The 20,736-nt window shown below is 47.1% G+C and overlaps 1 protein-coding gene across 1 annotated transcript in view; it reads left to right on the forward strand.

Moving 5' to 3' along the window:
• The window catches only part of LOC142065228 (dynein axonemal heavy chain 9-like), a 144,640-nt gene that overhangs the window by 53,252 nt on the left and 70,652 nt on the right, over positions 1 to 20,736 (forward strand). The window contains exons 12-17 of the mRNA XM_075111178.1: positions 3,404 to 3,592; positions 4,891 to 5,126; positions 7,308 to 7,430; positions 9,538 to 9,742; positions 15,655 to 15,819; positions 18,220 to 18,360. Of these exons, the coding sequence (XP_074967279.1) occupies positions 3,404 to 3,592; positions 4,891 to 5,126; positions 7,308 to 7,430; positions 9,538 to 9,742; positions 15,655 to 15,819; positions 18,220 to 18,360 (1,059 nt within the window). The remainder of the gene's footprint in view (positions 1 to 3,403; positions 3,593 to 4,890; positions 5,127 to 7,307; positions 7,431 to 9,537; positions 9,743 to 15,654; positions 15,820 to 18,219; positions 18,361 to 20,736) is intronic.

The following is a 20,736-nucleotide window of genomic DNA, read 5'->3' on the forward strand; positions in this document are numbered from 1 at the left end:
TGAATGTAGGTATACGTGATGAGACAGACCTCATCAGTCTGAGAACATAGAAATAGGAATTCCTACAGGGAAAAGAGGAAACATGACTGTGGTTGAAATAACTGGATGGTCTGGATATGGGAACCACAGGAATGGGGTAAAATTCTGTAATACAAGATGCAGACCTGCAACTGTGGATTTATATCAGATTGTTTGTCTCTAAACCAGGCACGTATTGCCAGCAACCAGTGAAGACCTCTTGAATCTATTTGTTCAGGCTTTGCCCTGCATGTTGTGTAGCCCCGAGAAAGGCAGAAGTGGTCCTACCCAAATCAAGAGCAGGCTTTCTAGCAAGGCTAAGGGAATATCAGCAAAAGGCACTGTGGGAATCTCTGCAGCTTGGTGAGAAGGATGGTGGTTCATGTTCATGAAAAAGTAACTGGGCTGAAACAGGTTTAGGGACAGCTCTGAGGCTGAATGGGGCAAAGAACAATCTGTGGCCTCTCCTTCTGCTCCCGGGAGGAATCGGGCTGTCCAGAGCCAGATTTCAGTGATTTAAAGGGGCAGATTTGACAAGGCAGAAAGGCCATCAGGGGTTTTATTTCAGGTGTCTGTTAGTTCTTTTGTTCATCAGAATAACCAGAAGCTATCCGGATGAGATGGTGTGCAAGCAGGTCGTACAGCTTCTCAGTCATACGAGTACAGTGATGATGGACACCGCCTGTAAGGAATTGTAAAAATGATTCCAAGTGATGGGGGTAGGAAATGGCAGGTAGATAAATGTAAAATAATATATATTGGAAAAATTAGTTTTTACTTTACATGCCCTGTAAGTGATGCTGAGGTAGTTATTATCACTCAGGAATGAAATGATGGAGTGAAGAGTTCTGTGAGTATGTGAGCTCTGTGCTCCCAGAGGCAAAAAGAAAAACCCTCAACAAACTGAAAACCCCAGCTGAAAATGAATGCTAGGGTTTGTTAGGAAAAGGAGAGAGAACAAACCAGAGAAAAATCCCAATCTCACTATATACATTCTAAATAAATCTTGAGTGTGCAGCTGTACCTCCACCCCCTCTGCTGTACCTCAAAGGATGTAGAATGAGAAATGGTGCGGAGAAGGTAACAATAAAAAGAAACCGGATAATAACGATTACATCACTCGGTAAAAATAAAGATTGCAAGGACAATCAAAAGGCTTCTGCTTGAGGAATTATTGAATAGACTAAAGCTCTTCAACCTCAAAAGGAGACAGCAGAGGGGGTATCAAGGGCTTGAAATCATGAGCGGTATGGAGAAGGTGACATGAGCAGGATTGTTCGCTATTTTTCCACTGTGCAAACAGGTTTTAGCAATTGAAAAGGTCAGGCAGCACATCAAAGGATGTACTTTTTTGACAGAAAGCATAGCTAAGCTGTGTATCTCCTGGCCGCAGGATGCTGTAGATGCCGAAAGGTTGGTTGGTATCCGCGGCAGCTTAGACTCAATCACGAAGGAAAAAGTCATCAATGGCTATTAAGGACAAAGAAATACGCTCTGTTTCTGAAGGTCCTTAAACCTCCAGTCGTGGGAAGCTGACATTATGTCAGCAACTATTATCAGGTGCTCATTTGTGTAGTCTTCCCAAGTCATCCACTAAGGGCTGCTGCCAGCGGACAGGGTGCTGAAGGAGGGGGACCTCGGGTCTGGCCGGTAGAGCTGTTCTGTGGTTGTGTGTTTCCGAGGGGAGCTAGAGCAGCTGCTTTTGCTTGGCCAAGCAGAGAACATTCCCTTGAAAATACTGGCTGTTTATAAAAAGCATCTGGAGGTGCACGTGAGGGCGAAAGGCTCTGGAGGTGCATGTGAGGGTGAAAGGCTCTGGAGGTGCACGTGAGGGCGAAAGGCTCTGGAGGTGCACGTGAGGGCGAAAGGCTCTGGAGGTGCATGTGAGGGTGAAAGGCTCTGGAGGTGCATGTGAGGGCGAAAGGCTCTGGAGGTGCACGTGAGGGCGAAAGGCTCTGGAGGTGCACGTGAGGGCGAAAGGCTCTGGAGGTGTACGTGAGGGCGAAAGGCTCTGGAGGTGCATGTGAGGGTGAAAGGATCTGGAGGTGTACGAGAGGGTGAAAGGAGAGCTCTTTGAGCTGGAGGACAGCTTCTGCGTGAGAAGCGATGGCATAAACAGGCCAGCAGTAAGTCTGTGCTGGACATCAGAAGGTGGCTCCTCACCCTCAGATGGCAGCAGGATCCTGCCAAAACCAGGACTTGGTCAAATTGGAATGTGTGATGGTGGAGTTCAGTGAGGATGTGAAGGTGCCACCTTCCCATCCTGGGACCTGCGTTCCACGTATCAGCTTAAGATGGCAAAATAACCCAGGTTAGGGGCACGAGATATTCAAGGTGTTCATAAGACTTACCACAGGGACTTGTGTCAGGGCTCCTGCTATTCAACATTTAACAGTGACCTGCAAGGAGACAGTGTCATATTAGTCACACTTGCAGCACCCCTTATTTGGGGAGGTTCGCAAAAGAGAAGGATAGAGAGGAACTTCTAATGAGAATGGGAAGTATGAGAAATAACTTTAAGTTTATGTGGACTGTATGCTGAAGAATTAAAATAGAAAGTGCTGGTTGGCCCCGGTAACAGAGGAGTGAGGAGAGGGGATCTGTGCCTTACGTGGATTTTTCTAGGGCACCGTAACAACAGCAGAGTGATGGTGAGTTTAACCATGAGGTTTGGCATTCTCGATCTCAAATCCATGAGGCCAGCTTAAAACTGTTTAGGATATCTCTTTTAACCACAAGACTTCAGGGGTGAGGGACCAGTACCAATGGCCAAAGAAGTTGAGATGTAGAGATATCTTATTTTATAAGGAGATGCTGTACCCTTTTCAAAGCTGGTAAGCCCCCCGTTGGCCTGTTTGTACATTGGATGCTCATGAAAAATGTCCATGAGGAAGTGCTTTCCTTAAGGACAGAGCCTTAAGGGAAAGGAAAATGTGGACTGAAGGGGTCTGTGATCAAAATTCCATCTACCTGGGGTAATACTAAATTGTGTGCATGGGTTGTGGCTGTTGGAGAGGAGTGCTCTGTGTGAGAGAGGGTGTAACCAGGTGTGAATCTGTAGCATTAAGGCAATTAACAGCCAATGGGTGCCTCAGAAACCCTTATGCAGATATCTTTATGTGAATTCCTGCTGGGGACGTGACGGCTCCTTCCTTGATGATTTTAGAGGAGTTGTGGAGCAGACATCTGAGATTTGCAGCAGGACTAGTCTTTCATGGAATGGGACGGGGAGGTTAGCAAAGTAACTGTCGAATATTTCCCATCCTCAGGTTTTAAACTTTAGCAAATGACACCTGATATCAGGAACAAGGTATGGACGTGGCCAGATCCTGAGGTATTGCTTAAAGAACCACTGTGATGATCAATTTGACTTGGGAAATTGTAGGTTGGGGGACTTGCTTCTGAGAACGTGAGATGGGCTGAAGCTGTGAAGGAGTTCAAACAGCGACAGAGTACCTTGTGTGGAGATGTCTTGCTGATTACGGCCTTCGTCTCCTATCTGGGCTACTTCACCAAGAAATACCGACAAGACCTCCTGGATGGAATCTGGAAGCCGTATTTGCACCAGCTCAAAGTAAGCTCAGATTTCTCCGAAAAGCTGTTGTTACTGGAATTAACAGGGCCATGAATCCTGTTGTCCACAGGGGATCCCCCAAGTGAGGGGATCCTGCAAATGAGAGGCATCCCTGTGTCCCCGCCGAGACGGACGGAGGAGCAGGACATGGCAACACTTGATTTACTCCTCTCTGGGGAAGGCGCTGTGGTGTCCTTGCTCCATGCAAGTGACCCAATTCCTCCATGTACTGAGGAAAATCCCCGATGCAGGAACCCAAACATGGAGCCCAGCACCAATGCTGTGCAGGTTTAACCCGGTGTCAGGGATGGCCTAGAAGGAGGGAGGTGGTACAGAGACAGAATTGCTTGGAGCGGGCAGAGCTCACTGCCAGGTCTCTAGCAGGCTTTGCAAAACTCCAGATGGTTCTTCATGCTGGGCCCAAGCTCTGCTCATGCTGGCCAGGTCTCTCAGCTGGTTTTACCCATGTCTTGCTGTTTGGACCAGATGGAGACTGTTGTGCTTCAAACTTGTTTAATATTTCACTAATTTTTAAAAGGTCTTCTCATACATCAGTAAATGCGAGTGCACGGTCTCCTGCAGGATGAGCTTTTGCATGTCAGAACAGTAACTGGATGTTATAAATCTTGGGGAAATTCCAAGAAGCTTTTAAACAAGGTTGCAATGGGCCAGTGATGCCCAAATTAAAAAGCTGAGAAAATCGGCAAGTTCCTTAGGTCAAGAGAGGAAGGACTTCATTCTGCATTTCTTAATACTAAGCCAAACATTTAGTTAAGAAAGGCAATATTATTCCAAAAATTACCTGACTCTGTGCTTAGAAATTTCAAGGAAGCTCATGTATATCTAATGGAAAAACGAAGGCCCATCCTGCTCAGGTGACTGGCACAGATAACTTTCTGGTTGTCATAGCCAGAAATGGCCTCCCACGTCAGAGAAGCATTTCTGGAACTGCTAATACTGTTTTGCAACACAACAGCAGGCCTACAAGGGCATTAGTTATATTCTTCCAGTGTGACCCGAGCCTGCTCGGCTGGGCTGTGGCCCTTCGGGATGCTTAGTGCTCTGCAGGCAAAAATTCTTTGGGTTGCTTGCATAATTCATGTTCACTCACAACAGGATTGGGAAACACTTAATAATAATCAAAACTATCCTGTAGAATGGGAAGCGACTGATAAATGTGACTTGTCAGTCTTTAATTAAGCTAACTTTTCTTGGAATATTTTCCTTGCTCATCTCTGGAATGTGTTGCAAGTTGCACTCACTGCACACGCTGGGAAGCACTTCTCCTTTCCTCCCAGGTGCCAATCCCTGTAACTCCATCCCTCGATCCTCTGACCCTGCTGACAGATGACGCTGATGTAGCGGCTTGGCAGAATGAGGGCCTGCCAGCTGATCGGATGTCCACTGAAAATGCCACCATCCTCACCAACTGTGAGCGCTGGCCCCTCGTGGTGGATCCCCAGCTGCAGGTTATCAAATGGATCAAAACAAAGTATGGCGAAGACCTGCGAGTGATCCGAGTTGGGCAGAAGGGGTAAACATCAGCCTTATCACATAATAATACCTTTTATTGGTTATCTGCCTATCGTATGTGATGAACAGCGTATATTTAACTGCAACTATCTGAGCCAATTACATGGAGAAAACCCCTTAAATGTATTTGTGCATTAGCTGCTTATTCATTACCAAAATGATAGAGATTTTCCATTAAATAGAGGGTCTGTTTAGTGCTTGGCTCAGTTACCATAAAAAGTCCTCCGAAGCTGAGAATGGAGAGAGCTCCGTGCTGGAGGCTGAGCTACGCGTAGGACTATGGCATCCTCTGCTGGGCTTGTCTTACGTGGCGTGTCCTGACTCAGTTTCACCCAGGAGGGTGAGCAGGGCTTCCTACAGCTTGGGAGAGGAGAGAGGGCCTGGTCGTGGAGGGCAGAAGCTGCCATGAGGGTCACCATGCCCTGAAGACCAGCTGGGCTAACTCCGCTCCCATGCTGGCACCACCTAGGATGTTCTCATTGTGGCACCCCTGCGTTGATCTGGCTAAGTCTTTTCTGGGAAGGCTTTTGTGCTCCTGGATTTTATCTCCAGTCAGCACACAGGCTGATCTTCTCCAATCTCGGTTTGCACCTATTTCTGCCCACTGGATAGGAGTGCCATCTGGGATGGAGCAGACCCAAAGTCAAATCCCTGCTTAAGTATGAATGCTGAGGTTATTTTAAATTTTTTAATACAGAGCAAAGCATTGGCAACAGGCGAGAGTGACCCAAGCTTGGTGCTTGCAAATTCCTGTAGATTTGGAGAGGTGACTTGGTCTTGCCCAGGTTGTTTTGCTAGTGCCTCCTCTGCTTTCCTCATAGAAAATGACAAGAAGTTATTAGATTTGATCTTGTGTGGGATGAAAATACAGATCATTTTGCATTACAGCAAATTTCTGTTTCCTGGCCAGCTTGGTCATCGTGCCTTGTAGTTATTCAAGGCAGTCCGTGGAAAAGTAAGGATCCCAAAGGAGGCACCTAAATACAGACCTCCAGGACGGAACAAGAAGAATAGACCCTGTAACATTCATATGCTGCCATTACAGCTTGCTGTGCAAAGACGGCATCTCCACCTCCCTCCCTGGCCACACACCAGTCTGGCGCGTACCTAAGAGGGGAGTTTAGTGCTGTGATGTCTCAGGCCATTGGCTAAAAGCATCATTCACTTCCCCGTTACAGTAAATAAGTCAGTGTGCCATCACCTGGGAAATGGTGCTTCTTTGCTTTCAACTGCTTTAAGAGGTTTAAACCCACACCCCTCTCTCCTTCAGGAAAGGGCCATTTGAGCAGCTTTGGGTCAGCTGCTGTCATTCTCTCTGTTTCTTCATATAAAATATTTCTGGACTCAGAAAAATGGGGGCTGCTGATCGAGGATGGGGTTTGCGTTTTGTCAACAATTTCCTTTAGGAAAGGTTGGGCCTAAAGGTCACTCTGAGCTTCTTGTCTTAGATCTTTCTATCACACCTTGACATCCCAAACTCTCTAGCTTAGACCAAGAGCCTGGATTTTAACCAGTGGGGTTAGTTGGAGTGATTCAGCTCAACAGGGACGGTGTAACTGCACCTGGAGCATCCTCACCGCCCGCCCAAGGCCCTTCTCTCCTCTTTGCAGAGAGTTGTGGGGAGTGCAGAGCAGCCCCGAAGGAGAGGGCACAAGCGCTTGACCCTGCCCTTCTGACACAAAACATCCCAGTGCAGAACATCCCCATTTCACATGTAGGCACTGGGCAAAAGGGCCCAATACCCTCGTGAGGAAAGGAGCCGTCCTAAACGTGATCCCAAATGCTGGGCAAAACTGAGCTGAAACCTGCTCTTGGTCCTTGCTTTTACGAAAGATTAACTGTACCAGGGGAGTTTTGGGGAAACAAAGTATTTGCTAGAAATACCTCCAAGCTGTCCCATCTTTGTTTACTGATGCCCATGCTCTTTTCCTGGGAAAGAAGGCACCGTTATTATCACTTGCCCTTGGGATGTCTGAGACCTGATTCTCCTTGTTGGTCAGCCGAGACTCTGCCAGTGCCACTTTGTGCACCATCTTACCCCTCTATCTGTCTCCCGACTGCTGGCACGTGCACGTGGCTGCCATCGCGGTGTGGAGCACCCCTCTGTCCCCCTCGCCTCCTCCTTGCTGCAGAGCATCACACCCAGCCTCGCAGCGGCACGTACCAATGCTGTTTTCCACAGGTATTTGGACACAATGGAACAAGCCCTGGCTGCGGGAGAACTGGTTTTGATTGAAAACCTGGAGGAATCTGTGGATCCAGTGTTGGGGCCGTTACTGGGGCGAGAAACAATCAAGAAAGGAAGGTGAGCTTCGGGGAGGCTTAATGACATGTGGGACTGGGTTCTTTGTGCTCTTGTGCTTTCTGTTCCTGACCTCAGATTGTGGGTGTTCGTATACAGCAGCACTACCACCCTGCCTTCAGAAGTGACAGCATTTTAAATCAGGCAATTACAGGTAATTAAGTCATAGGAGAGCTTTGAAATAAACCTAGGTTTTTCATTTTGTTGGACAGTGTCATTCAAACCTCATGTAAAAGACAGACCTGTAATTCTCCCTTTGTACAGTGACCTTGGTGTCTGTAATTGGCTATTCTGACACTGAATCATTACCAAAATAGCTATTGCTGTTGTGAAGAAAAAGTAACCTTGAATTTTAGCAAACACTGCGCACCACTTGGGAATACAGCTACAGGTTTAAGCATTAAGAATATATAAGTATTTCTTAATGAGGTCAAGTTCTTCATGGCAGCTGCTGGTCACCCTCCAGCTGAGAGGAGGTCAGTGGGAAGGGTGGTGAGGGAGTTCACTTCTCCCTTCTTTCTATACGTAAAGTAAAATAAGCACATATTTATCGTGTGCTCAAATAATGGCATCAAATAAAACCTCGTGCTCAGAGCTGAACTTGATTCAGGGACTCTTTTGATGTCGTTTCGCTGACTTTCGCCGAGTGGAGTTGTCTGCCTTTAGAAGGATGCGTGTCGTTTGGGCTTTTCAAAGTCTCTGCTGGCGGCAGCTTTGCTGCTCGCGGGAGCCCGGCACGGGCTGACCTCTGTGCCTGCTGCAGTGCCTCGCAGCGCGGCCCTGCGCTTGCCTTTGGGCAGTAAATAACAAAAAGTCTTTTAAGCTTTGCCTTTCACGTTCCTTAAGTTCTTTGAGGATCATTTACTTACTTGCCTAAAATATCCTAGGATGATGTAAACTGCTGGGAAAGGCAAACTGTCTGGAAAGTTTGCAGGGGAAAACATAATGAGCAGGGTGGTTGGTTGTGGGGTCAGGTGCAGGCTGGAGGGGAAGGATCGTTTCAGAGGGAATGATGGTCCCAGTGAAGGGGATTGAAACGTTAGAACACGGAGACGGGCGTGCAGCAGAGATGGTGGGACTCCTGAGTCCCCTAGAGTGAAAAACACAGTCACCCGCTTTTGGGACTGTATGTCTCTGCTCTCCAAACTCCCTGTGAGATCATGTGTTTCCTAAGAAAGAGAAAATAAGTCATAAATCAAATAAAAGGTCTGTGGGTTTCGTGTTTTCCAGGACATGAGCCCAGACCCCACATATAGATGCCAGTGGTCCCAGAGCAAGAAGGGTTTTTGGAGTCAGGGTTCTCAGCACTGTTTCTGGGTGCGCTGTGAGTTGTGCGTACTGTGTGATTTCTCTCAGCCTCACGGTCACAGCTGTAAAAGCAATCGAGGTGGCCAAGAGGGCACCTAGTGAGCTGATATTTGACTGGGAAGTGTATTCAAATTCCTGTGATAACACCGCTGTTCCCATAACAGTCCAGCTGCATCCCTGCAGGCATTTCCAGTTTCTTTTTTTCCTCTAGTTCCCATGGGCTTTGTTAAACTTGGGTTCAGAGTATGTCGATTCCTGGGGTCTCTGTAAGTTTTAGACTTGATGTCAGAAATGCAGAACAGGAGAAGGCTGGGGATTCCTGAGTGATGTTACCTCCCAGGAACGGCAACCGTCTGCTCTCCTAACCTGGCACCACTGCTCAAGCTCAGTGCGACCAAAGTCGGCCAGGTCTCAACCAACAGATTAGGCAATTTTAGCTGTGGCTAATTAAAATCTCAGTGCTGAGAGGCTTTTCCTCCATGTAACTCCACCTTCAGGTAGAACACTGCCTCTGTAAAAAGCAAGGAGGGTTCATGGCTGAACTGCCCATCCCACTGCTGGTAAATGAGAGCCTTCTCAAATAGGATCCAAAATTCAGGGGCAACGGTCTGGGGTTTGTATCCTAAATCAGAAGTGATTCAGGTGTGTCCAACTTTAAATACGTTTTGCTTTAATAGTGATTTCTGCGTGGAGGGCACAAAGTCCCATGCTGGTAGATACCATTGACTCATACCACCATTTGTCTTTGGGTGAAACGTACTGGAAGAGATGGGCGCTCATGCTCCTTTTGCTCTAATTTCAGGTACATTAAGATTGGGGACAAGGAGTGTGTCTTCAACCCTGCTTTCCGTCTCATCCTCCACACAAAGCTGGCAAACCCCCATTTCCAACCTGAGCTGCAGGCGCAGTGCACCCTCATCAACTTCACCGTCACACGAGACGGCTTGGAGGACCAACTTCTCGCGGCCGTGGTCAACATGGAGAGGCCTGACTTGGAAGAGCTTAAGGTCAGTATCTGGGAATTTACACTGGGAGCAAGTATAAATAATAATAACAACAACATTATTGATAATATAATTTATTATTGTAATTTTAAAAAATAGCATTTTGTGTGCAAGGTGGCAGAGATTGCCGAGTTCATCGTAAAATAATGAGATTTCCCTTGAATGACAAACATTGGGGAATATTTTTCTTCAGGCTGTTGTTTTCTTGGTATTTTGGGAATACTGAAACTGCTACATCAAATTTTTTCTCAAAAAAAATGGGTAAGAAACTCTTCCTACTCCTCTTGGAAATGGAAACTGAGATTCTCATTACATCAGATTTTTCTGGACTTAGGTATAATTTTGGAGGTAGGATTAATCTCACTTAATTTCAGGCATTTATGGTATAGGATTTTCACTGAAAATATTGTGAGGCTGGTAATGAAATTCTTCTGTTCTGGCTTTTCCTCCCACTCGTTTATAACAGGTCAAAATGTTCTCTGGCTCTTAATAAGTATGGCTTCATTTTCAAAATAACTTTTTTAAGAAAATCCTTTGTTCTAATGGCACATTTAAGAAGGCAACCAATATGTATAATACTAAATATTTACTAAGAGTGGGAATAAATTTACTGCACATGTTCTGTCAGGCCAGGACAGTTTTGTGATAAACTTTTCATTTAATGAGGTTCTAAAGGATGTTGGCTGTGCAGCCTTAGTGATGCATTTAGCTTTAACCAGGCTCGTGTGCTAATGAGCCAAAAGATGGCATCAAAAATACATAACAAACCAATTTAATGTGTAAGCCGTGGCTGTCTCATGGTCCCAGCGAGAGACCCAGAGCCTCTTCCTCAGGCACCCGACGCGCACGCTCAGCGCCGGGCTGCAAATGCTACAAACAGCCGCTTTCCTTTGCTGACCTGAACTGGAGGGGGCTGGGGGTGACCGTGGCTGGCACGGGGGTGTTGTTAACTGCCCTTATGTCAAGGACTGCTCCTCTTAGCCTCTGCAGCATCGCTGTTGATGGTTGCTGTCTCAATAAGAACAACAAATTCAGTATCATGTCCAGTCAACACATCCGCCCTTAGGCTCTGAATATTAGTAACTCGACATCAGCAACGCTTCCCTCACATGCTGTAAAAGAACTGTGTATCAGAAAACAGTGAGAATGATGTGAATTAGGGATTGCATCTTTTGAAGTGCCCACTTTTTCAGGGCGTGCGTGTTGCGGAAGAAGGAGGTTGGGCACAGGCCCCCCAGTTCAAGAAGGGCAGGGAACTGCTGGAGCAAGGCCAGCGCAGAGCTGCCAAGGGGATCAGGGGCTGGAGCATCTCCCTGATGAGGAAAGGCTGGGAAACCTGGGTTTGTTCAGCCTGGGGAAGAGAAGCCTGAGGGGGGATCTCATCAATACCTATAAATATCTGAAGGGCGGGTGTCAGGGGGATGGGGCCGGGCTCTTTTCAGCGGTGCCCAACGCCAGGCCAAGGGGCCACGGGCACAAGCTGGAACACGGGAAGTTCCACCTGAACATGAGGACAAACCCCTTCCCTGTGCGGGTGCCAGAGCAGGGGCACAGGCTGCCCAGAGAGGCTGTGGGGTCCCTTCCCTGGAGACATTCACCCCCCGCCTGGACGCGGCCCTGTGCCTCTGCTCTGGGTGTGCCTGCTCACACAGGGGTGGGATGGGATGAGCTCCCGAGGGCCCTGCCAGCCCCACCAGTCTGGGATTCTGTGAAATGCATCCCCAGGTGCCAGCTATGCCCCCAGCTGTGGGGATGTGGGGCTGTAATCTCACTTCAGAAAGCACTAAGCAGATTCAGGTTGGTGTGGGATGTAATTTTCTTTTTCTTTAAGAATATTTAAGACCTTTTTCTCTATATTGTCACAGCAAGATAATACCAGAGCCCACTATCCTTCCTTTCCTTCTCATCTGCTTCCCCGCTGCTGAAGTCCTGATGCCCCAGCATATACCAGGGAGGAGAAAACCAGCCTGGTATTCAAGGTGTTCTGCTGGATGGGGAATGGTCAGTCAATCAAAAAAATCTCACCCCTGCTGGGATAAAAGCAGAGACTTTTGTCTCCTTCGATGCGGTGAAGGGCGCGGGCAATGGCTGCAGGTGCACTGACCGCTGCGGGTGAGTGCTGGCCCGGGGCTCACTACCTTCTTCTGCCCTGAGTCTATTCACTGCGGTGAAAAAACCCACTAGGGTGTTGTCTGATAGCTGGGGGGAGCTCTTGGAAAACACAGGTTTGAATCTTTGGGTTCCCCAAAGAAGAGGTCCCTTCTCTAGGTGTGCTTTAATCTACCTTCTCTACCCTGGGACAAAAGGCACAGGCATTTGGCGTCTGGGGGAGGTTTAGGGCTCTGCCTGCGGGCATGTGGAGGTGACGCCTACAGCACCGCACAGCACTTACAGAGCTCAAAATCCTGTTATGGGCAAAGATGGAGCACACCTTATAAGTGTAACCCAGAATTTATCATTAATAGCCTAATCAAAATTCATCAAGCAGCTATTATAAATCCAATTACGATAACACTAACATTTTTAAAATGTTTTCTCAACACAGGCCGTTTCCATAATCTTTTTCTTCATTGTTTCCCAGTTATTTGGTCTTTCTGTTCCTTCCCATCTTTGAAGCTATCCTTATATGACTCACAGGGTGGCACCCCTCTTTCAACGGGTGTTCAGAACCTGACCCCACAGTTGCGCTCTACTATATTTTGGTTCTAGAGAGAGATAGGTCTGTTCAGAACAACTACGTGCTCCAGCTCTAAATTAAGGCCAGGCTAAAATGGGTTAAGGCAGTAGTGACCTACCTGTGAGACAGTCACAGCTCAGAGAAGCTGAAACCAGTTCAGGACAAGACAAGCAAAGCCAAGTCCTGAGACCTTCCCTCCCAAGTCAGTACAAACCCTCTGGCCTTTAACTAGTCTTCACAGTTTCCTTTTGCAAGGTGACTGGTCCATGTGTTGGTGGCGCTGCCTCTGGTCCACGTAGTCTTACCAAGGCTGGTTTCAAGTATCTCCCTCCTTCACCAGACTTCACTGTCTGCACTGACTTGTCTCAAATGGCATTTGCTTCAAATTCATCATCCGTTTAGTGCTGAGAACAGCCTTAAGAAGAATACTTTGGCAGCTGCATTGCAAGTTGTAGGTGGATAAGCCATGAATTAGGGTTCTGCCTTGCTGATTCAGTAGGTGAAGTGAAAGTCCCTGCACTTTTAGGCCGTGATGTGTTGACGTGGTACTTCAGGAAGGAAGGTCTTCTGCAGAAGTGGACTGAAAATGCAGGGATTTTTTTTTTCCTCTGGTTTGTGATGTCAAAATAGTACAATAAAACCAGGAGAAAGGACAAGGAGAGACAGGTGGCTGCTGTGGCTGAGCTATGAAGGGGTTGGTAGTGAATCCTGCAAAACTGCCCTGTAGATCTGGTGAACTTTCTTTTTTTTTTAAGGAATGAAATTTCGAAGGCTCTCAGAGCAACCTGTTTCCCAGAAGTAGTGCTGTTATATATCAACTGTGAAATAACAGATAATGAGCTCCACTGCAGAAATAAGAAATGATGACCTTGCTACTGCGGAAAACAATAGCATGATAAAGCTGCAACAGATGCAGGCTGTTGCAGAGAGTACGGCATTGTACGCACTTCTAAGGGTGCGTTTCAGAAATTGCGTGGTGATTACAGGCTATTGGAGCAAAAATCCCATACATCCTCATTAATTACTCCAGGGCTTACAGTCCATGGTCTGGAATAATCGCTTGCAAAATGTCATTTTTCAGGGCATGCTATGCTTGAATGACAGGAACGCACAAAATGAGCCATGTTAGTTTTCTGTTTCAAGACTTGTAAAATATTTACCACCATGGGCAAATTGCTGTGCGTAATGCCTACAGAACAGGCCTTTAAAAACAGCCACGTATAGCTGAAATACCAATGAAAGGCATGCTTCGGTGCACACTCTGCTGAACACTTGGGTTGACATTAACATGGTATGAATGTGTGTGCAGCAAGTGTATGAAATTTCAGCCCAAATGTTGAAAGACTTATTAATGAAAGAGTTAGTTAATCTGTTCGAAAATCTCTGACAACGGAGCAAATACTGCTGGCTCCCTTATGTGTTGTGGGACAGGAAGAGACATAGGGTCACATCTCTCATTTCTGGGGCTCTTTCAGACCCTGTAGGCGGTTGGAAGGTGTGGGTATGTTTTCCAAAAACTGCCTTTGGATCATTAAACCACTTGGGTTATGACACTGAACTTGTCATGTGCCCATCACCGTGCCCCAGAACTTGTCTCAATTCCAGGTGAACCAGCTACTCCACGGAGCTGGTTATTTTTTGCAGGGCTGCGAAACGCTCTTTTGTAAGTTAGTCAAATTTCATGGGTTTGTCACTTGACTACAGTCTGAGGACTTAAAGCTCTGTGTCACACAGTAGTATTTTACGTACCAGGGTGTCAGTGATTGGCTTAATCTATGTAGAGACTAGTCACCAGGCTTACGTCTATCATGTCTCCCCTATCCTGCAAAAGAGTAATCGCTGGTTTTCACTGAGGTGGACAGGCCACCTATACTTAATCCAGGAAAAGAACATGTATAATTTTATATATGTCTGATAAATAGCAGCATCCAAATCAGATGCACAGTTTTCCTACAGGGTGTTTTCTGCGATAACACTAAAAATACACGTTTGCGATAGGACCACATAGTGGAAGAACGTGATATGCCTGAAATCCAGGAAAGATGACATTTCCTTGAGCAAACACATAGAATAGGGCAATCACTTTTCATGAGAGAAAGCCTATTCTGGAGGATCAGTTCAAAAAGGAGCTGGATGAGAGTCTTTGTTTCTACACTGAACAGCATTAATGACCGGGTATTTCTGCAGAAGAGAGAGAAATGGAACAAGTGTCTGGGGAGAACAGAGGGGGAATTTTGCAGAATTTGGAAGAATTTGCACCGTAGTTCAGAATATCTGCCCCTGAGGCAAGAGGTGGTTGTTACTGGTCTGTATCTGCTTAGCCACCTTTTTGCTGAGCTTGCAAATCCTTTGGCAGGCGGGCTATGTCTTTGCATGTACAGCTTCCAGCGCAGTAAGACACTTGTCCAGCGAGATCTCGAGGCCAGAATACAAACAGGAGCAGCAATCAGGTGAGGCTGAGACGTTGCCTGAGATGTGTTGTGCTCATCTCTGGACCTAAGTGACCTTCCTGTTGTTTTTACCATCAGTTTTTAACCCCGTGGCCCTCATTGCTGGTGTGACTGGGGTTGGTGTGTAGTGGCAAGTGCAGAGTTCCCCAGGAGTGGTGAGAAGCAGCAGGGACTATCCAGGCTGACTTGAGCCCAGTAAACAGACACGTATTTCTAAGACATCAGTATGCATCAGGAGAGGTTTAGATTGGATATTAGGAAAAATTTCTTCACTGCAAGAGCGGTCAGGCACCGACACAGGCTGCCCTGAGAGGTGGGGGAGTCACCATCCCTGGGGGTGATCAAAAACCCTTTAGACATGGCACTTCAGGACATGGTTTAGGAGACATGGTAGTGATGGGTTGGTGGTTGGACTCGATGATCCGAGAGGTCGTTTCCAACCTTAATGATTCTGTGATTCTAAGGCAGAGATGCAGTTTGTATGTTTGAGGTGGGAGATGAAGGACTTTTCCTCCTGATTTGTTTCAACCCTTTTAATACATTCCTAGTGAAAGGGCTCAGTTCTCGTGGTACTTTCTGTGCTGTTCAAGGTTTCTCTGAGTTGATGGCTTGTTGGACATGGAGTGATCCCCAGAGCTCTGCCCATGCCCCAGAGTCGCAGAGAGCAGGAGTAAGCAATGTTGGACTTTGGCAGTTATCAGTTCAAAGCCTGTGCCCATGTGAAGGTGCTTAATCCTTACTTTACCACGTGGTTTGTAGCTATAACTTTTTGGATTTATTATTTGCAGTCAGATCTCACAAAGCAACAGAATGGATTCAAAATCACCTTGAAAACATTAGAGGACAACTTGCTCTCTCGGTTGTCATCAGCATCTGGAAACTTCCTGGGAGACACAACGTTGGTGGAGAACTTGGAGATCACCAAACAGACAGCTGCAGAAATTGAAGAGAAGGTACAAAACCAGCGATAGCCTAGAGAAAAGCGTGTGTGTGATGTTACCTTTAAGGAATTCAGGGTGGAACATAACTTCTTTATTCTGCCTCTCTCTGCCTCTTCTGCTGAGAAGAGAATAGAAAGTGGTATAAATAGAAGTGCTCTCCATTCTGGACAGCTTCAGGCTATTGAGTTCTTTGGAGCTTTTGTATGTTAAATGGCCTATTTAAGACCAAGAGAAAACGTGAGTGCCTGATGTAAAGACAATAAAATTTACACACTGTATCAAGGCAGCTTTAAACTGTTCCAGCATAATCCTAAATACATCAGACTTCCTCAATTAAACTGGATTTTAGTACTGACCAGGGACTGGAATCTGTCGAGTTTGCGATCTCGAGTAAATCTGCAAGAACGTGGGTATTTCATATCCTTCCATTCCTTAGAGTATAAATCAATGTTTGTATTAGCCGTGCAGTGTCAGCATTGCCACCTACCCAGTTCACCTTGCTGGCTAGATGGGGTTGGTTAAATCCACAGTGGTTTTCCCCTCCCACTGAGGAAACTTGGGAAGTGTGGTTGCCATGCCAGGATTGCGATAGGACTCCTTTATGGCCGTTCTCAACTGCTTCCCTCTGCAGTTGTCCCATCTTCACAGCCCACACTTGTCCTCCTCCAGCCCACTGGCCCATGAAACCTGGATAAATTACCCACGTGCTGGGGTCAGGCTGGAGCTGCCTCTCACTTCCCAGCGCTGTAGCCCCAATGACCAAGGAGCTACGTGATCCTCCACATTAAAAATAGGAATTATTTCTGCTAGCTATTCATGGTACATCAGGCACATTCAGCTCCCTAAGAAGGGTTTACTTGAACCCCCAAAGGGGATGTTGAAGGGATGTTTTGACCTGGCAAGCTTGGCATCTCCTTCTTGAAGTAGGTGTTCTTGAAGTGCTTCATTTTCTAAACAAGTTGTGATTCTAAAGCTGGTCACTGCCAGCTCTGTGGCAACAGGGATGAGTTTTGGTGTTTGCACATGGTTTTTGTGAGCTTCATACCCAGAAAGCTGTCTCAGGGCCCCCTTAGAGGTCTGTGTCTCTTACCCTTACTCTGGTCTTGAGCTGTCTACCCACAGAAAAGTGTTCAGCCAACATCTTCCCTTCCTATGGAAGTCCTCCCTGTTCTATTTATGGAAAGCAACTGCCTTCCCCACTTCTGGCTTTTATTTTACTAGATTTATTAATCATTTTGGGGATGGGACATCTAAAAGTTAGTTGCCTAAGTCTAAGCTAGACTCTGGGCTCCCTTTATAATCAGTGGAGAGACATGGGTACTGCCAGAAGGGGGACTCATCTGATGGAGACAGGTGATTCATGGCCAGTGGAGACGATTGTTTCTGCAGTAGATGTTGAAGCTGCTCTTTGGGGGACTCAGATATTACAGTCCATCACTGCTCATGGGGACATGCAGACAGGCTAATCCCACAGATCCCAACACATGTTGGTCGCACACAACAGGTTAAGGCTCAGACCATGGTTCGTTGGGAAGGTTAGATGTGTCCCAGCCAGCAGTGCTCACACCAGCTCAGTCACGGCAGAGGGAGACCCAGTGGTGGGCGTGTCGGTGGGAGCCGTCATGCCCTGCTGGCTTGTACAATGTGTGCTGAGCCCTTTTCCGCCACATCCCCATTGCATGGTTTGCTGAGCAGCTGGATCCGCACTGGCTCGGCAGCATGTGGCTGTGTTGCGAGACACTTACGACTGTACATAGCCAAAGCCTAAAATAATCCCGAGAGGCTTGAGAATGTCACTTTATGCTGCTTAAGTGGAATGAAAGAATGAACAGGACTGAGACGATAATGGGGTGATGTACCTGCCAAACGGATTTTCACCATGTCCATCGCAGCAGCTATGCAGACACCTGGCTGGCAAAAGAGGGGTGCGTTAAATGCTGGTGAGGAAAGGCAGCAAATAACCTTTATAAATTAGGAGTTCTCAGCCTTGGGGGAAGCCATCTTGAGCGCAGCACTAAGTCTGTTCAGCCCTGTGTTATTAATGACCTGCACAGAAGGGGGGCAATTAACAGGAGAAACTCATTGATGAGAAAAACAATTCCAGTTAGTAAAGAGCAGGGATCCTAGTGAGATGCCTGGAGGGGGCTTGGGAAAACAAAAGGATTGGGCAATGGGGTGGTAAATGCAGTTAAATGGGGAATATGCCAGAGGAAGGAGGATGCTGGGAGTGGGTGGCTCAAGCCTGGCTGCACCCTGGTTCGGTGAGCAGGGGCTGGTCCCTGCGGTGGTCACATGTGGGTTGCCCACTGCTTTGCCTGACATCTCTGTGGCAGATGTCGACCCTCCCCTGGGCTGTGTACTCAGTTCACAGAGATGTTCTCACAGTAATTTTGTTCTGCGTTTTCCTCCCAGGTCCAGCAGTCTAAGGTGACAGAAGCCAAGATTAATGAGGCCAGAGAACACTACAGGCCTGCTGCTGCGCGGGGCTCTCTGCTGTACTTCACCATGAACGACCTCCATGCCATCCATCCCATGTACCAGTTCTCCCTGAAGGTACTGTCCCCATGAGCCGTGGGCCATGGCAGGGCTGCGGGAGGTAGTGCCGCTGCTTCTCTCTTACTCAGGTTTGAAGTCATCATATTGGGCCTCTCGGGGATATTTGCACTCCCAGACAAAAAGGAGATCTAACCTAAACCATTCCGCTGACATGGTTTTATGGAAGTTTCCTGTAATTTATTTCTTTATATGTCTACGTACCATACTCTTACCTTCTGTTGCAGTAGTGTTTAGTGCTTGTTGGGAAAGATTTGTCCGAAACTCGCTGCAAACGCTGAGCAGAGCGTGTTCATTGCTGCCCTCGGTGGAGGAAGCAGTTTCAGCAGCACCTGCAGAGACCTGGTGAGGAATGGTCTGAATGCCAAAAGAAAAGGTCCCTCCGTGTTGAGTACTGAGCATGGGCCAGGGTCACTACTCGGCTCTGAATTTGCCAGTCGGCATACCGCAGGTGGTCGGATTGGGGCCTTAATTAGTTTTTCTTTCCTTTGCTTTGTTTCTTTCTAAGCAGTTGAAGTCTTGTGGAAAGACAGTCTGACTTAGCGATGCATTAGCACCCTTTAATACTAAAAATCCGGGAAGTTGCTTTGCAAAGAAGAACCTTACAAGCCATTTGTTCTGTCTTCCATATTCGCAGCCTTGGCCTGGCAGAACAAGATGAGCAATGGATTTAAAGGATATCATATGGGGAAAGAGCCAAAAAGTACTTTTTTCTATGCATTTTATATATTTATGCACAGAGATTTTGCACCTCATTTGGAGTCACTTGCTCCATCAGTTAATCTTTTCTTTATATTTACGTTGGTTCTGTATCTGTGATGTCACCAGGGTCATAATGCCTGTGCAGATATTTCATCAGTTAACAGGAATTGCCGCAGCCCTTAACAATTACCCAAGGCCTTGAAGTTTAAACAGTCCTGAACTCCAAATGACGCAATATTAAAACACTGCATCACTCCCTAAACACAGCCCTGTCCCACCGAGACCACATCACCAGGGGTTGCTTGCCACCTTCTGTACAAAAGGCAAGTCATTCCTACGTCCAGCTCTACAATGCAAGAAGGGTCCCAAGCAGCTGGGCTGTCAGGAGCTTGGATGCTTCCTACATCGCAGTTCCAAAAGCCTTTCAGGTGGTCAGCAGCATGGTGTGAAATGTAACTTCGGGTTAGTGTCGGTGTATGGTTGGTGTGAAGGAACAGGCAGTATGTGCACGACTTGAACATTCAGCGCCTTTTGGTATGGGCCCGCACACAAACTTACCTGCGGTCTGGAAGAGTCCTCTGGAGGGCTGCGCTTCTGCTCTTCTCGCAGTGGTGTGTGGCCATCAGACAGCCAGGCAAGCCTACAGCCTGAAATGTCCTTAGACTAGAAGTCCAGAAGGGATTCATGGGTGTGTTGCAGTGTGGCCGCTGGCAGTCTCGGCTACAGGCACGCTCATGGTGCTGGTGTGATCACCCCAATGGGAGCATGCTGGGAGAGCGGCTACTTCTTGCCCTGTGCTCTTAAATGTAGAAGAGACATAGCCGAAGGGGCTGCGCTCCAAAGGCCTCGCTACTTCTCTTATCTAAATAGACCGCCCTTTCCTGCACAGCAAGTGTAGTGCTGTAGTACATGGCCGTGTTACATGGAGAACTTCGAATGAAGTCCCTCCTTTACAGAACATTCCCACCTGGAGCTGTTCTCACCAGGACACTTGGAGAACGTTTCCAAAATGACAGGTTGAGCTCAATGTAATTGTCACTACTCATAGTGATGGGGCTGAACTGTCCCACTTGGCATGTGGCAGCAGAGCCCAGTGGGAAGCCAGGAGCTTTTGTGGGAATGAGAGCATGGTAATGTTTTCCGAGTTTCTCGACTATCTTCAGGACACCAGCGCTTCTCTTTGTGGCAGCCGTGAATAGGCTGAGATTCCACTTGCCAGGAGGAGCTAGATCTTTAGAATGAAATATATGACCAGTGGTAAATTTGTATTTCATGTCTTGGCTTCATGTTTGGGCATCACTTAATCAGTTGTTTTCTGTTCCTTGATTGGTGGGAAGAGAGGTTTCTTTCAAGCCAACCCCTCTATCTTTGAAACTGTTTAGGCAGGCGTCCCCTCTTTTTGTGCCCTGTATGTGCTGCCCAACGCACTGGAGAAGTTTCGGTCCCTGAGGAGCTTCTAAGGACCTGCTGCAGTAACAGTGAAAGTGCAGACAATCATTGCCTTGGCAGAGTAGTCTCAATAGGTCTGGCCAGTGGAGACCAAGGGCCTTTCAGGGTATTTATCGAAGAGTTCCAGTTTTAATGTTTTAATAAGTGGAAGACCATTTTTTTTATCATAGGAGGAAGGTATTTTGGGGGTTGGAGGATTAAATGACATGGCATCCTAGTCTAGAA

Source organism: Phalacrocorax aristotelis, chromosome 16 (genome assembly GCF_949628215.1).
Source record: "Phalacrocorax aristotelis chromosome 16, bGulAri2.1, whole genome shotgun sequence".
Lineage (NCBI taxonomy): Eukaryota > Metazoa > Chordata > Aves > Suliformes > Phalacrocoracidae > Phalacrocorax > Phalacrocorax aristotelis.